At 37.1% G+C, this 18,038-nt stretch overlaps 1 protein-coding gene across 1 annotated transcript in view; it reads left to right on the plus strand.

Moving 5' to 3' along the window:
* Nucleotides 1-12,725, plus strand: part of LOC585726 (cytoplasmic tRNA 2-thiolation protein 2) — a 13,999-nt gene extending 1,274 nt beyond the window's left edge. Inside the window, 13 exon segments of the mRNA XM_030975810.1 lie at nt 130-198; nt 695-773; nt 2,197-2,310; nt 2,313-2,316; nt 4,022-4,131; nt 4,938-5,119; nt 5,760-5,945; nt 7,433-7,606; nt 8,273-8,336; nt 8,667-8,875; nt 9,895-9,955; nt 11,177-11,235; nt 12,559-12,725. Of these exon segments, the coding sequence (XP_030831670.1) occupies nt 130-198; nt 695-773; nt 2,197-2,310; nt 2,313-2,316; nt 4,022-4,131; nt 4,938-5,119; nt 5,760-5,945; nt 7,433-7,606; nt 8,273-8,336; nt 8,667-8,875; nt 9,895-9,955; nt 11,177-11,235; nt 12,559-12,610 (1,363 nt within the window). The 3' untranslated portion in view covers nt 12,611-12,725.
* The last annotated feature ends 5,313 nt before the right edge of the window (nt 12,726-18,038 follow it).

Below are 18,038 nucleotides of genomic sequence, written 5' to 3' on the forward strand. Positions count from 1 at the left end.
AGTAAACAGTATTAAACAAATATATGTACTGTCATTTTCTGTAATTAATATACTCAAAGTTGTCACAAATTATTGCTTCATATATGTCGAGCTGAAAATCATTTCTCTGTTTCCATTGTCATATTTCAGGAGTTCAACCTGCTTGAAATGTGACGAGGCAGCTGTCGTTATCGCGAGGGTAAAGGATGCCTTTTGTCGGTGAGAAAGGATTTATCAGTGATACTGTCTAATTCTGTGAATACCGGAATGTGATACGTGTGAAACGCATTTCAATCCATGCCAAATAAACTTGTGCCATTTTGTGTATATTTGCTTTGAGCCATCATGTGGATTGCATAAAATAATGAAGGGCATGGGCCAGAAAGTTTCCACCCTGTTTTTTTTAACGGAAACGAGGCATCGGTACTTAGTAAGATGTACCAAAATAAAATAAAAATGTCATCTTTAATTGAGTAAATTAAGCCATTATGTTCACTTTTATGTCATTTGCAAAAAATCCGCAAAAATGATTCACTATGTTTGAACAGTGATTGCCTGTTTATTGAGCTTTTACTAATAGCATTCATAATCTTAGAATAAATGTTATTTTTTCTTCTGTTTATTTTCTTTTGTTTTACTTTATGTCTTGAATTTTTTTTGACCTTGTAACCTTAAGATGAGGTGCAACTGAATTTCCACAAACTGTCTTCCACAGGCATTGCTTTTTGGGTTATGTGACTCATCGCTTTAAAGCTACCATAGGAAAATCCAGATTGATACGTGATAAAGAAAAGGTAACCACCACTATCATTTAGTCATTTTCTTGCTCTATTATTGTTTAATCCCAAAGTAGGATCATTTTAGTTCTATGATTTTGATTTGGCCTGTATTACCTGGTAGTGCCGGAACAAGATTAATAATTTTTTTAGCTTTTCCAGCTATAAACAAAGCACTGTCCCTTAGCCTAAGGACACATTCAAAATTATAGAGGTACGTTTCAGGTGTTTTTTTTAAGAAGTCCAGTAAATTACTATATCTCAGAAAAGCAGAGCCTTTGTTTCATAGACATGGGGCAATGGGTTAAAAGGATTTAAAGCCAGCCTGTTTTACAGGAAGGTGCATTCCAGACTTTTTATGCCTCCGTTACGAAGTAGCTGGAGGCATTATGTTTTCGGGTGGTCCGTCCGTCCGTACGCACGTCTGTACGTACGTCCCGTTCTCGTTATCGCGTTATCTGAAGAATCGATTGATGGTTTCCTGCCAAACTTTGGTCATGTATATATCTTGCAAAGCCGATGAACTGATTAGATTTTGGGGTCACAAGGTCAAAGTTCAAAGGTCACAGGGCTCATTATGTATGCAAAAACAGCTCATGATCGCGTAATCTGAAGAACCGATTGATGGATTCCTACCAAACTTTGGTCATGTATGTATCTTGCAGAGCCAATGAACTGATCAGATTTTGGGGTCACGAGGTTAAAGGTCAAAGGTCACAGCATGTATGCAAAAACAGCTAGTGATCGCGTTATCTCAAGAACCGATTGATGTATTCCTAGTTTCCTACCAAACTTAGGTCATGTATGTTACTTGCAGAGCTGATGGACTGATTAGATTTGGGGGTCATGAGTTCAAGGTCAAAGGTCATGCGGCTCATTATGTATGCAAAAATAGCTTGTGATCGCATTATCAATAGAACAGATTGATGGATTCCTGCCAAACTTAGATCATTTATGTATCTTGCAGAGCCAATGAACTGAGTAGATTCTTGGTTCATAAGGTCAAACATCATGGGCTCATTATGTATGCAAAAATAGCTTGTGAACGTATTCTCATTATAACTGACAGATGGATTATTAATTTAACTCAGGACATCTTGCAGAGCCAATGAACTGAGTAGATTTTAGGGTCATTAGGTCAAAGATCAAAGGGTCATATATGTATATGAGAAATTGCTTGTAATCACAATATTCTGAGAACCTGTTAATGGATTACAATTGAACTTGAATTTGAAAAATTTCTTCTGTTTTGGTTTGTAAAATTGCTCTATGACGGAGGCATCATTTTCGACTGCGCGCAGTCGAAGTTCCATCTAGTTATAAATCTGTAGTATTTTTTGCAGTGTTTAAAACAAATCATTATTGAATGACGGTGTTGGTAAGATGAAAATTAATGCTGTCAACTCCCATACATTTTTGTTGCCAATTTGGTTTCTTCCAGGTTCTGATAGCATTCTCTGGAGGTCAGAACTCTTCTGCTGTGGCTCGTCTGATTCATGAAGGTCGATCCGAGAACCAGCATAAGCGTTCAGATTCGTCCCAAGTCTCATCTACATCGATGGTGAGTGATCGATGTGAAAGGGTGTTTATGTAATGATTGAGGATTGGTGGAGTTATTGTACTATTGGAGTTGAAACTAAAGATGCATAGTCCTGGGCTCCGTCTTACAAAGAGTTGATATCAATCGCAATAAGAGATAGGAGACTGCAAACTTGCGATTGATTGGAGGACTTGCGTAGTGGCGGATCCAGGGGGGGGCCCCTTGAGAAAAAATCATGTAAAATCACGTGATTTTTACCTTTTTTGGGGGTTGGGCCCCCCCCCTGGCGCTCAAGGGGGGGGTGCAAATTGAAATTTTTTTGAGGATAAAAAAAAAAAAATGTGCTCACTACCCCCCCCCCCCCCCCCCCCCCCCCCCACTGAGCGACTTTTCGGCCGGCGCGTTTTTCAAATTTTCGGGAGCAAAAAAAAAAAAAAAAAAAAAAAAAAAAAATTGTGCTCTGTACCCCCCCCCCCCCACTGAGCGACTTTTCGGCCGGCGCGATTTTCAAATTTTCGGGAGCAAAAAAAAAAAGAAAAAAGTTGGGCCCCCTCCCCTAAGAAATCCTGGATCCGCGCCTGGACTTGCGATCAATTTGGATCAACTCTTTGTAAGACGGGGGCCCTGGGCTGTCATGGGGGAATCAATGCCATCTGGGTGGTTACCCAATAGCAGGTGTTGTCAATCACCACTATTGGCCTTCAGTTCTATGACCAATCGGCCTTATTTGATGCTTTGAATTTTCCACCATCCCCCCCCCCCCCCCCCCATATGTTAAATTCATTATTTTCACCCGAAGAGAGTTTTTTTTTAAAGCCCCACTGTCCTACTTGTAGCTACTTGCTCCCTTTATATAGAAAACTTTTCCAATCGGTGCCTGTTGGTCCCCCATGATCCTCTTTTTCTTATGTTAGTTGAGAGCTGAGTTAATGAGATAGCCACCTGTCAGTGACCTCGCTGTGTGGTCTAATCCCTTCTGGCCCAGTAGTATTGACGGTCTTTAATATGGGTTTGCTGTGTGCAGACTGGTACACCCATCAATGGTATATTCACCAAGTCTGGTGTCAGCAAATTATGACCTTCTGCACATGGAAACTGACAACCTTGACCCTCTCCCTTTAAAGTTGAAGTTGAAATTCTATTATATCAAAATTTATTATCCATGACTATGCCTGTCCCTAACATGGTCATCTACATGCAAATGTTCAGTTTGGCTGATTTGTGTTACATGCTTGATGAAATGAAACAGTTCTACTTTTGAATACATGTACACTCTTTGTTTGTCTTACCCTATTTAATTAATTTTTACTCCATTCTGTAGAGGTTATGTGGTGTAGTGGATAGGTCACTGTACTATGGATCACAAGGTACAGGCTTCAAATCCCTGTCACATCACTCACATGCTTTGGCAAGACTTTAATCTATATTTGCTACACTTGACTTGGGTGAGCCTGAGTACCTGGCGGGGTTAAATTCCTTCAAATGCTATAATAATAATAATATGTCTTGTTTACCTAGGGTAGCCTCATCAGTATTCATACTGTTCTCCCTGAGGGCCCTGCAATCATATTATTATGATTGAGCATCGTAATAGCAGCCATGCTGAAGCCATGGTAGTAATAGTGCAGTGCCAGGAGTGCAATGTAGATTACAGTCTTGAGAATTATACAAGAACCTGCTATTATTTATATTTTGACCTCTGAATTTTATCTCTGAAATCTTCTAGATGGGATTATCACACAGCAGACCCCTGAGGAGAGACGTGCAAACAGAGAGACCATTACAAAACTCATGAACGCATACGACCTCCCGACATGTGTTGTGCCTATAGAAGAGGTAAGAATTTCACTGTATTGCATCACCCTGTTATTGCATCATACATCATTCTCTTGCATACATCACAGTCCTATTATTGCATCATTCTTTAGCATATACTACCCCCACCCCCCCCCCCCATCCCCCTTCACAACTGTCCAAAGATTAGTCTATACAGAAAGTATGGTAACCCTGTGGAAATGCATATTTTTCCGTTAAGGGATACATACCATGACTGAAGGAGAATGAAAAATATGAAGTTAACAAATAACCAGAATAAAAAACCTTTATTACTTTCACTTTTCTGTTGATACTTCTCACATGACAGCTCTGCTTGTGTTGGTTTAAAGTAACAGGGTGCATTGGTTGATTTTGTGTAGCAATAATCTGGTCTTCATGAAACAGTGATCAAATTGCCAATTATAAATGAACAGTTACAGCATGTTTATTTGCATCATGTCTAAAAGAGATTCAGGGGGAAGGGGAAGGATCTAATAAGATTTATTATGTAAACATGCAAAAAGCAAGTAACAATATACACAAATATTGGGAGATGAAATCCATCGCGGCTAAAAGCCGAACTACAGTAGATATCACAAATGAAAAGATTGAAAACATTGGGTATAACCAAATTTAGAGTACTAGAATAATAAAAATAGAATTAAAAGTACAATTAAACACTAGAACTGACATATGTGCATACAATAGTTACTTTAATGCTTGGGTATATTCTAAAGTTTTAAGTTTTAGACGATAGAGAAAAGAGAAAAAAATATTATTCTAGTCTATTTCATTTTTCGGAATATATTTGCACTTTAAAATTGCAGGTTTTCAGCTTGCGACTATCAGCAGAGTCTACTCTTAGAGTAAAAGATGAGGATGATGTTACCATGGCGATGGAGCACTTCAGTCAACTGAGCATCCAGGATGAAGCCAGTCAGCGATTACAAGACATCTTGGACAGTGTCAAGTCGTTGACAGCAAAAGAAGATCTTGTGAAGACTTTGAGGTCAGTATTCATGAGTAGATTTGTCTTTGTCGAGTGTTTTAGCCGGTGGATTTGTGCCTTAGCATGACACTGATGTACTTTGGGTGAGACATTACTCTGCATTGCCGCTCTCCACCCTGGTGTAGTAAATAGGAACCTGGTTGAGAAAATTCACCTGAAGTCAAAGAAAATTAAAGGAATTTCATCAGTCCAGAAAGAAAGTATAATCATATGTTTTTCTCTTGTCCAAACAGCACATCATCTGAATGATATGCTGTGTTGGCTCTGAGTACTTAATGCCTCCTTTAGTCGTCATGGATTTTGAAACTTCCATCAGGGAAAAATCAGAGAATTTGTTTTTTCATGAAACGCTAGGAACCCTGACAAGGGTTTCTTTCTTTAGGTGGATTAGCGGAATGTAGTGACACAGATAATTCTGAATGAACAATGAGCCTAATCAAAATAGTACATGTATTTACCAGCTTCATATCCTAACAATGTAGTTCTACTTCTGTGTGATTGAATTATGATATTCAACAATTACGCATTTTGCATTCCACACACCTCTTTTCATGCCAGTATATTTCCCTAAGTTACCTTAGTTTGTTATTATTTCTTCTGATGTAGATATTTATTTCCAAATGAAATTCTTCTCCTGCAGGCACAGGCTTCTTGCTGACATTGCCAAGCAGACAGGTCACACGAAGGTCATGCTGGGCGACAACGGGACCAACCTGGCATCACGTGTGCTGTCTGGCATGGCACAGGGTCGCGGGGTCACCGTGCCACTGGAGGTTGGTTTTGCAGACAACAGAGAGGGCGACAGCACCTTCGTCAGGCCCTTGAGGTAAAAGCCCTGAAGCTCTCTAATCTAGAATGTGTCAAGATGGCTCTAATCTGTTCCCTATTTGCTATCCCTGTGAGACTTTTGTTGTATTAAATGACAGTTAACCATAAATTGTAAACAGGAACTACATGATGCGGACACGCATTCATTGTAACTCTACCTATTGTGCCGCGCCAATAAACCGCTACTTGAGTAATGCTACGGTCACAAAGGTTTGTACGAACGATAATTTTGTACGAATCTCCCTGTTTTTCCATTGTCTGAAAATCGTTCGTACGGCGTTCGTAGCAGTTTGTAATGGCATTTGTGACCGAGGCTTTAGATGTGAGTCTATTTATCGTCTCAAGGTTCCACTTATTATTGTGTCCACAATCTACAGTGTGTTATGTATTTGACATTAGACCATGCCCCATAACACAACATGGTGGCAGGGGTGGGATAAAATAGCAAGTTAAGCCTTTTAGTCCTGTATACTTTGAATCTAGCCTCATGGATAATCTTGAAATCCAATATCTTTGTTGGACTCAAAAGAGCTTGTGTTTTATGATGGATTAATTCAAGATTGGTTTGTAGATATTGAATATTGATGAACTGTGACGGTGCAATATAGGAATAAAATTCTTGTTTGAATATATTACATTTCTGAATTAAGACTTTAAACTTGGTAGCACAGAAAAGTTTCAGGGTTCATTAAGATGTGTGTCTATTGATTATTTAGCTTTAAAGGCATCGTTTTACAATGTTAAATCTGAGATGCATGGCCCTACGTGTTATCATTGTCTGTGATATGGTGTAATATTGAAGCCCTGAAAAAATTGGGCATCAAAGTGATCATGAAGTGCCTCAAAAAAGTAAAAAATCTTTGAATGACCGGTTTTACCATACCGGGTCACTCATTTCCCCCAAATGACTGTAGTATTATGAAAACCATTAGGAAAATGCAAAATGATATTTTGATTTTCAATCATAAATATCTTGACAATCAGACAGGTGATCAGCTTGTAAAAGTCATGGGATTCCTGAATGACCTAAAGGTATATAATTATGATTGCAGCATAAGCTAAATCAAGGATTTTGTTTAAGGATCTGAGACAAAGTTATCAGATCCCTTTAATATGTTTGTTAAGACAAGACTTTTGCTCTTCTCCTGGCAAGATAATTTTCATCATCCACATATGAATGAAAAAGAAGTCAGGAGAACTCTTTCAACTGGGAGGGCATGTGATTGTTGTAGGTGAATAATTAATACAGAAGAAAATCTTGACTTAAAAAGCACTTCTACTGAAAACTAGTTATCTGCATTAACTTGTTGTACACTGAGTTCTCTCATTCCTTTGGTTTAAAACAGGAACCAACCAGTTCAGTACAGGTAGTCAATAGGTTATCTACTTTTGATACTTGATGAAGATTTGTTGTATGTTCCTTTTCCTCTCGCCTCTCTCACTCACCCCTTTTCTAATCTCTCTTGTAATCCATCCGTCTTTTAGGGAGTTCCCCAGTCGTGAAGTATCCCTATACAACCATCTGATGGGGGTTGAGTCTGTGTGTATACCAACCCTTACAACCAAGGCAAGCCAGTATGCTAGCATCAACAAACTCACTGATGACTTCATTCATGGTCTACAAGTAGGGTTCCCCTCCACCGTTTCAACTGTACTGAGGTATAACATATTATCTAAATGGTTGAATGGGGGGGGGGGATGATAATGATGTTGATGATGATGATAATGATGATGTTTATGGTGAAGATGGTGATGGTCATGATAATGATGATGTTGATGATGGTGGTGGTGGCGGTGATGATGATGATGATCATGATGATGGTGATGGTGATGATGATGGTGATGATGATGATGATAATGATGATGTTGATGGTGGTGGTGGTGGTGGTGGTGGTGATGATGATGATGATGGTGATGGTGATGATGATGATGATGGTGATGATGATGATGGTAATTATGGTAAAGATGATGGTGATGATGACGGTGATAGTGATGATGATGATGATGGTGCTGATGATGGTGATAATGGTGATAATGGTGATGATGATGATGATGAGGAGGAGGAGGATGATGGTGATGATGATGATGATGATGATGATGATGATGATGATGGTGGTGATGATGGTGATGATGATGATGATGATGGTGATGGTGGTGATGATGGTGATGGTAATGGTGATGATGATGATAATGCTGCTGATGATGGTGATGAATTTCTTGTATTCTTTTTTTTTTAATTGCCAGGACCATGTTGTGCTTAGATGTATTTGATGCTGTACTTCATGATAAAGAAACTGTTAATGTTCTTCTTTTTTTCTCCTTCAGAACCGGTGAAAAGTTGTGCATGGTCTCCAGTTCTGGAGATGAAGGCAGCTGTATCATGTGTAAGGTATGTAATGACATGATAATCCAGAGTTAAAAGACAGTTGAAATGATTTTGTGGTATAATTTGATATTTAAGCATTTGAAAATGACACCGACCGCTATTATAATCTCCATGGCGCAGTTAATTTAGTAGCTTAAAGAGCTTGAATAAAGTAAAGTAGATATTTCTATATCTGCCATGCCAGAGGCAGTAGTATTCAAAGAGTAAAAAAAACTGAGAATGTTCATAGAACATGATAATTAATACTTTATAGCACTTAAATGTGTTTAATGAACTGAATTTATAAACTCCATTTATCCCAAATTATAATTGCATTTGTCCATAAATATTCAGGCTCCCCTTGACACCAATGTCTCAGCATGCTCTGCCTTAGAATCTACCCAGCATTCCCTCGCTGAGCTCAGTGATCCAGATAGAGGGCAGCAGACAGCCAACGGTCAATGCAGTTTGGCAGTGTCGTGTGAGACGTCATACGATGATCAGTCCTCGTCAGAGTGTTGCGGGCAGGGTGATGGGAGCTGTCATAGCACCAAAAAAACCATGTAAATAAATGTCTTGTTTTGAAGATAAGGTGTTGCAAGCGTGTACATGCTTGCATTAATTAGGGCGCTCACGGAACTTAGGTTCCGTGTTTCGGGTTTTATTTTATTGTTTACTGTCTTCAAACTCCTTGACTGTTATCCTTCAGAATGCTAATTAAAAGTTTTGAGGTTGATTTTATACATTCTTTGGTACATTATGAAGGTACCTTTTAACAATTTGACTTAATCTTGAAAACGTTTGAACAGTGTACTGAGTTGTCTTAGCATAACCTGAAACATCCCAGGGAGTTGGATGGAACCTGAAACATCCCAGGGAGTTGGATGGATAGTGAGTCCATAGTGAAAAGGGACGACTCTCATGCAGTGTGTCCCATGATCCTTGAACAGCAGCATTCAAGCAGCAAATGTGGTTCTTAAGAAGAATGCTTAGGATACCTTGGACTGACAGGATATCAAACGAAGAAGTGCTCAATAAGGCATGTGTCAATAGATCCCTCCTTAATATCATAAGGAGAAGACAACTTCAGTTTGTTGGGTAGGAACAATTGAGGGAAAGAGAAGCAGAGGGAGAGAGCCCATAAAATACATTGAGGGGTTAATTTGGTCGACTGGTAATAGAAACAACATCGCATTACAAAGAAGTCCCTGATCGCCAATGTCTGGAACAGACAAGGCACCTAGCAAGCAAGCAAGCAAAGCAATTCACATACCGGTATGTCTTTTATCCTGTTATGTCACCAAGAATGCAAAATATTTTTATATGACCACTGACTAATAGTAGTTTATCTAGAAAGGACTTGAAGTTAATGGTCATTTCAAACAAATTTCACTTTTGGAAAAATAAGTGGATAAAAGACACATTGCACAGAGTCGCCCAAAGGGTTTTGGACTTGTTCTCTTGCGATATGTCCCCCAAAATGTGATTGCATAATGTAGTTCTCCCATTCACCAGCGACTAGATACCAAACCTCTGGACACCCTGTATCATATAAACTAACATTGTGTTTATTTTCTTCCAGATCATTTGGAGATGTTTCAAAGGGGTTATGTTATGGATGCAGGATAACAGTGCGAGATATGGTGAGTGATGATCACGTGGATATAATAGACCAGTTCGCGGTTAGCACATGTCCCAAATGACCCCGAATATTCACAGGTCTTCAAAACATGAAGAGGTCCCACTTTGTACATTTTGAAATAATCACTCTTACAACAATGGAGGTGCTACATAAATAGCCTTTTCAAAGAATATTTCCACCTGTGTATCATGGAGTGCACTGCTTGTGCATAAATGAATAATGATTACACAATTTTCATGAGCACGTATCCAGTATTTTGTCTACGTGTATTTCACAATTTGGTCGGCAATGACCTTTATCTGCTCATGCTCAGACTGCACCTATGAACTGGCTTATTGTCAGCTCAATAGGCTTGTACAATATTGAATGGCCTTGAGTGGGATACAAGGATATATCCCACTAGCTGATAAGCATATTTCATGAGTCGGCACGACAGGGGAATTATTTTTAAAGTGAGTGCGATATACCCTTGTATTTCATTAAAGAAAATCCATTCAATGTTATTTTTAGTAATTGTATGAAATATAGTCCTTCATTTGTTCCCATTACAAACTATTTCTTTTAAATATGTACTTCAACATAAAACACAAGCAGTAAATCATATGTTAAACTTACCCAAGCATTTTGCAAAGGGTACGCACCTGCATCGGATGCGTCCATTGTCTTAGCCTATGCGTATTTAAGCGCATATTCATCCTTATACACGTTTGCGCACCCCAAACCAAAAATTGCACATCTGGGTACTAAGTTAAGCTACATCAATTTTTCTGGAGAGCTCGAAACCCCTCATACAAATAATAATAACAGATATTCATGGACAGTTTGGATCAAAACTTCATTCTGAATGGACTTAGTAATACAGTGGACTGAGTTAATCCTAGTTTTTACTGCACTTTTATGATATGAACTATTGATTATTTGTCCTTGGGAGTATTTTATAAGCCCAAATGCTGATTTGACTTCATTCATTGTGACTTGATTGAAGCTTAATGCATCTTCCCAATGAATTCATAAACAATAATCAGCTACACTGCAGTACCTTTGGAGTTTATTCTACAGTCTTTCAATTCAGCCCCTTTGTTAATATGCATTACGACTTGTAGGGCTTTGTTCCTGCAAAGCTTTGTGGCTTCATGCTGTCATTCTAGTTTTCTCCTCCACATCATTTGATAATTTTCGTCTAATTTCTTCTTCTTTTCTCTTTATTTTTTAATTTTTATAGAAAGGAGTGAACTCCCTCCCAGGGTATGTCTTAGAAGAAGCAGGAAGAAGGCAGAGAAGGTACGGTATAATTTGTTTTCCTAAAGTTTTGTCTGGGAGGATATATATATATATATATATGTTGTAAATCTTAGGATGTCAATATTTATAGTTCTTTTATAAACATTCTTGGCATCAAATGACATATTATAAAACAATGTAAAATGGGCACATATTGTATGGGATTAAAGAGAAGGTTGGGTTCTCGAAAAGTAAAATGTAGTTTCTGAGCTTTTTCATTCTGTTTATGTTAGTTTGAAAGAATTCATTGTAGAAATGTCTTGGAAAAGGATTGCTCTTTACATGCCCTCGCATTATAAACAGGATAAGAAAGAGCTCAAGCGTTTGGACCAAACAGTCATTCCATTTTTGTGTAGTCCCGTATACCCATTTCTGTGTGCAGTGCATGTGCTTTCCAGTGAGATTGAGTTAATTTCTCATATCCCTTTGATGATTTGAAAGCCTCACATTACACACCAAGTTTATGTATCAAATCATCAACCTTTCATGTTGCAATGGCTAGACTAGGGCCCCGTCACATAAAGGTTTGCAGTTGCATTTGATTGAAAAAATGATGACAATGGCCAATGATGATGATTCACAGCACTTGTAATTGTATGGCCCCATTTATCTGTTTCACACATTCAAAGATGCCCGCTCTTCCAATAATTACAGATTACACATTTGCTTGAAAAAAATGGGTTTTTAGGCCTGCTTTAAAGCCACACTGCACTACTTATAGCTACTTGCGCCCTCTATATAGAAAACAAGGCCTAATCGGTGCATATTGGTCCCCCGTGATCCTCTTTTTCTTATTTTAATTGAGAGCTGATTTGATGAGATAACCACCTGTCAGTAACCTTGCAGGGAGGTCTAATCCCCCTGGCCAAACTAGTGCAGACGGGCTTTAAAGCTTTCTAGCTTGTCGGTGTTGCGAAGAATGGAAGGTAGGGAGTTCCAGAGGCCTGGAGCAACTGAAGAGAAGGCACGATCACCATACATCCAGAGTCTTGTACGTGGTACGTGGAACTTGGAGAAGAAGTAGTCCTCGCGAGCGTAATCCCGGACGAGAATGATGTTCTTCTACCAGGGAAGCCAGCCACATATCCTGGGGCCTGATCATGGACAGCCTTAAACGCCTAGGTCATGGTTGCATGCGCATATTGTTCAGAAGGCTGATCGTTATCGAATCATAATCATTGTTTTAAATCTGCAATTGATCGCAAACCTTTGTGTTACTTGGCCCAGAACTCAACATGATCTTTAATGTTTTTCCTGTTGCAAAGTGAGTTGATGTTTAATGTTGAGTACAATGGCATTCTTTTATTGTTTATTTTTTTGCAGGTCCGAGATGAAAGAGGAAATCCAGGATTTCTTGCTGACAGACGACAGATAACATCAAGGCAGGATATTTATCAATATTTTCATCATTTGGAGGAAACAGGGGAACTATACAATATAAGCTCTGGTGAAAAATGCTTTGCTGTCAATTTCCAACACCACTGCAAAACCAGAAAATCATTGTGTGCGTTAAATGTTGGCTTTAGGTTGAGATTTGATTTTTGAGTTTTGTGCTGCAAAAGATATTGAATAAAAATGGATGCGATATTGAAGATATGCAATTCACAAAAGTTTCTGGTCTTAAATATTGCTTCGTATCATTCAGATCTGAAAAGCTGGCTTTTAAACATGTGTGTGAGGTGGACAGTATCGAGGGTGCCCCTTCTTATTTTCAGGGGTTACACCTCTTAGAGATGAAGATGAATTCATGAAAGAAGCTGTCGTAGAAGTTCTCAGGAAAGGTTGGTGTAAGCAGAGGAATCGATGAATACTATGAGGTTTTGGAATCATTACAATGATGGCAGAGAATATTGACACAATCTAGCTGAATACAAGATGCACTGCACACAGAAATAAATATTTGGGACTACATACATGTACACATGTGGCATGAAAGTTTGGTCCAAACTTTTCAGCTATTTCTCGCCAAATTTGTTATATGTGGGTATCTGGAAAGCAATCTTTACAGGGGACAATGTTACTATTTGTATTAATATATACCAATCTGACATAAAAGAGTAAGAAAGCTTGAAATTAATTTTTCCCTAACGCTATACCAGAACTTTACTTTCTCCCAGTCTTTAAGATGTTTGCAATATTGAAATGAGCAGACAAGCTTTAACTTTCTCTCAGGTCATGTCCTTCCGATAAGTACCACCTTTCCTCTCAAAGCAGTCACTGACAAGAAATTTATCGCACAAAAGGGAAGGAAATTCCACATTATTTCCCTTCCCGTTTATTGGATTTTTTATTTTATAGTGTATTGTTCTTCATAACATGATGATGAATCAGGATATTTTGTTATGATTGCAGTCAAATCATTTGAGGTCTCAGTATTTATAATATGCTTTTTCACATTGACAACACTCATATCTAAATATATATATATTTACATTCACTCAGCAAACAAAAGAAAGTGGACACTCATTATTCAAAATTTTCAAATCAAATGTCAATGAATGCAGAATAAAAATATGTATCAAATTAAGGAAAATTAAAACTCTACCAAAATCAATTAAAATCAAGCTTTAAGCTTGTATGTTTAGATGGGCAGTCATTTGACCCGTAGAAGGTCTGATTAAGAAAATTGCAAAGATTCTTGTTCAACAATGGAAGCAGAAAATGAGAAACAATGAGGAGGATTGAGCTATGGATTTTAACTGTAGTCTCACTGTCTCTCAGGACTGCATGGTTATGAAAAGCACGCTCAAAATGCCTCTTTTTTGTGTGTTTGTCGTTATTTTTGTTTTGATTCTTTAATTTGACCCTTCAAGATGGAAATGCTCATCAACATTTGAATGGCCAGATAACCCATTTTTGCAAATTTCTTCCAGCGACTCATTGAATGTTAAATAGCTCCGCTCACTCATGCATGATTCCAATTGCAAATCTGAAAGAGGATATGTTTAGTTTGTATAAAATAATCATACAAAATTCTTTAATTATAAATAACGTCCATTTATTTTTTGCTGATATATATATATATATATATATATTTAAGAAAATGAGAGTTTATGAGGGTGGACTTTCCTTTTGAATTCACCAACACAGTTTCTTTCCAAGTACATGTATTTTTAACAATTGTAGTAACAATGATTTTTTAAAGGAATTTCAATGTTATGTTTGTAAGTTTTGAAGTATAAAAATCATTGGTTCAAAATGTCAAATAATTAATGCTGAAATTCTGGTATTTATTCAAGTAAAATGAGTAAAGAATACTAATCCAAGTAGACCAAATTTAATATGATTTAAGGTACATGACATGGATGTATTATTATTTGTCATTGTATGTAGGCCTACTACAATTCCATTTGAAATCTCACTCAAGTCAAAGTGCATTTTAGTTACAATAAATGTGACATAACAACTTAGAAATCAGATGTAAAGGTTTGATGTTTCTTAATTGTCTGTATTACATGTTTGTACACCTGCCCATTCCTTTACAAAAACCCAATGAATACATAGCTACTGGTCTCTTTGTTTAATCTCATTTAAAACAAATATATTTGACCCCCCCCCCCCAATGAAATATAAATGAAAGCCTGTCCAAAGGGTAAATGGAACTTGCCACTTGACCCACTCACACATGCGCACACACGAACACGCACCCACACACCTTAAACTCCCCCTACACAACTCTCATCATACCTCCCCCTTACTTGTACCCCATGCAACCCTTTCCCTAAACATGATGTGAAATCGGTTCATTCGAAGCAAAATTTGATTTGTTTGTTTTTTGTTTTTGTTTTGTTTTTTAAAACAAAAAACACAAGAAAACACAGTCACACACCTTGAAAATTTCAGAAGGGAAGGAGGCTTTTCAATGAAAGTATAAGTTTAACCATACAATGCATTATCCATTCACTCCAGTCCATTTTATTTACTTCCACAAAATACAAAAAATGCAAGATACTTGTTCACCTTTCAATTAAGTATATGATACAAGTTTTAGAAGTTGATATCATACTTTCCTGAGGAAAAACAGACCTTATCTACATTGAAACACCATGAACACGTTTGTAGTTTATAAAAACGTAAGTTAACCATTTTGAAAATCATTCCAGATATTTTTTTAACAACTATTGAGCACCATATTTAATCAGCAAGTTTTAAGGCAGTTTGTTTAATACCAAGAGAACTCTATTTGATGTGTTAGTTTTAATCCCCTTTTTCTTGTTGTTATGAATGGTACTTGTGTATTCGTAATCTGTTGAAATAAAAGTTATTGATTTTGCGTATGATATTCTGTCAAGTCTAGCTCATCAAATTTAACATTGAAATGTCTTCCAAATATAGCATTTATTTCATTAGAAGACTACGTTCATGGACCTTTTTCACATTCGTAAACAAAGCACACTGAAATGATAATATTTGGGAGCAAATATAGATATCTGAGAGCATATTGTTATCTTTCGGCGATACAAAGCCTTCGTGGGCTCAAAGGAACAAATGATTTATAACGCCCTCTTATATAAAATGATTTAAAGGCGCGTAGTCATGAGGAATAGGCCGGTTTACAAACATAATTAAATGTTATGCATGTTGTTCTTGACAACTTAAAGGCTTGCCCGAAATAGCAGCACATGATGTATGCAGACTGGATTCCAAATATTGTAGTTCATCCATTCATTAATATACAAATATTGAATGGTTATGAGTTCAATAGTGCGAATATTTTCATGAGTTGAAAGATTAACATTCTATTCAACGAGGCGTCAGCCGAGTTGAATAGAATTAACGTTAATCTTTCAACGAATGAAAATATTCGCACCATTGAACGAATGAAAAACATTCATTATTTGTTTTATACAACATCGAAGAAGATCTAATAGAACGTTAATCAACAAATTATGCTTTGCTCCTTATATTAAAGATAAATTAAAGTTGGAATCAAGCCTTCTCGATTACATTCAGATTGCCTTCGCGTCAGATACACGCAGGGATACGCGCGCGCACGGCTGAGAGGTAACGCAGTCTGCATAACCAAAATGCACGGTGCATATAACCAAAAATGCACGACCGTGCAATATAACATCTATTGAATATCATGTGACCAACAATCCTTCAATCAAATGACAAGGATCCACGTAGGTGTTGTATAATAACAGGTTAATGGAATACCTCGTCACTAGGTCCTCGGGAAAGTTAGTAACCTGGGGGTGTTTCACAAAGATCCTATGTCAAACTTATCTCTAAGTTGGACTTAACAATTATGGAAAACCGTTAGCATCTAATCAAATATTTTGTAAAAGTTATTTTAAAAGGCAAAAAATGTTGATACGAATCATTCATATTTTCTATTATCGAGGAGATGTCATGTTGTTGATGTGGAATTTATAAAAAGTCTAAAATACCTGCATTTTCACTTTTGAATATACTTTGTTTAAGGCTACAAATGGCTCTCCATAATTGTTAAAGGTAAAGACCAGTATTGGAATGGAAACGCCCCAATTTCAAAAAATGAAATGGAAGCTCTCATTACCAATCATGTGAAAGAATATGTTTTGACTAATACATGATGATAAAAAATTTGACGGGAAACCGCCTACTAATTCATATATTTGGTAAATTTGTTTCTCTCATGGTCTGTGAGAGATATAGGGTAGTCCCATATACAACTTTCTGTGTATAGTGCTTGTAACTTTACGAAGAACGGGCCAAATTTCTTATCATTTTGATGATTCCAGAACCTTGCAGATGCTAGATGCTAGATGATCAACCTTTTCTGATCGATTCCACAACGTTTCTTTCACAATGCAATCGCATGACCATAACTGGTCTTTACCTTTAAGTCCAACTTAGAGTTAAGTTCGACTTAGGATCTTTGTGAAACACCCCCAGGTCTATTTGACGCCACTCGGGTGTTTACCGAATAACAAGTGATGTCAGTTACCAAGAGCATTGACCTCGATCACCCGGAACAAATCGACTGAAATCAGTTATCCAACCCTATGAGCAAAGTGCTCTAAACGTTTGTAAACAGATAGACAATGGAATGATATCGGAAAGCAATTGTTTAAATTGCGGTGTAATAAAGTTGGCCGGCTTAAAGGAACATGGAATTGGAATTTACAATGGTACAATGTTTCATTTGATATGCAAGTTACAGGGCCCATTCCTTGATAAACTAAGTTAAAACAATCAAATAGAAACGAGAACATGTTTGAAAAATACACATTATAGTGATAAACATTTGATATTATATAATATTTGTGCATGTGTGACTCAAAGATACGATTTCCAACAATATGATGTCACGCAGACTCACGATAATAAACGATAAACAGGTCATCTATGTTCCCTTTATTAAATCAATTTTGCATGGATATAACAAGTATCTAATCACAAATATATGTTCTTCCATCTTTATAGATAACTCTCTCAACAAATAAATGAAAACAACCATCAAGTGAATTTAATCAAACAATTACATATAATTTAACATCAAAATTACGTTGAATTGGTGGTTTATCTGATATAACCACCCTAGCAATCTGGCCAAGCTTCTTACATGCTGTTTTTCAACACCTACAAGAATAATAATTGATGCAAATCATTGTGAATTTTACTCTAAAACACAAAACTGAAGACGATTTAATGACTATGATCACAAACCATTCACTCTCAAAATATTATTTACAACTGTTTTGCCAAGTATGATTATCCAGATTTAACCTCAACCACACATTATAAAACTACAAGTCCTAAATATTACAAGTAACATAATATATAGTAACATTCAAATCATCTATACCATGCAAATA

This window comes from Strongylocentrotus purpuratus, unplaced genomic scaffold, assembly GCF_000002235.5.
Source record: "Strongylocentrotus purpuratus isolate Spur 01 unplaced genomic scaffold, Spur_5.0 spur5_scaffold_8, whole genome shotgun sequence".
NCBI lineage: Eukaryota > Metazoa > Echinodermata > Echinoidea > Camarodonta > Strongylocentrotidae > Strongylocentrotus > Strongylocentrotus purpuratus.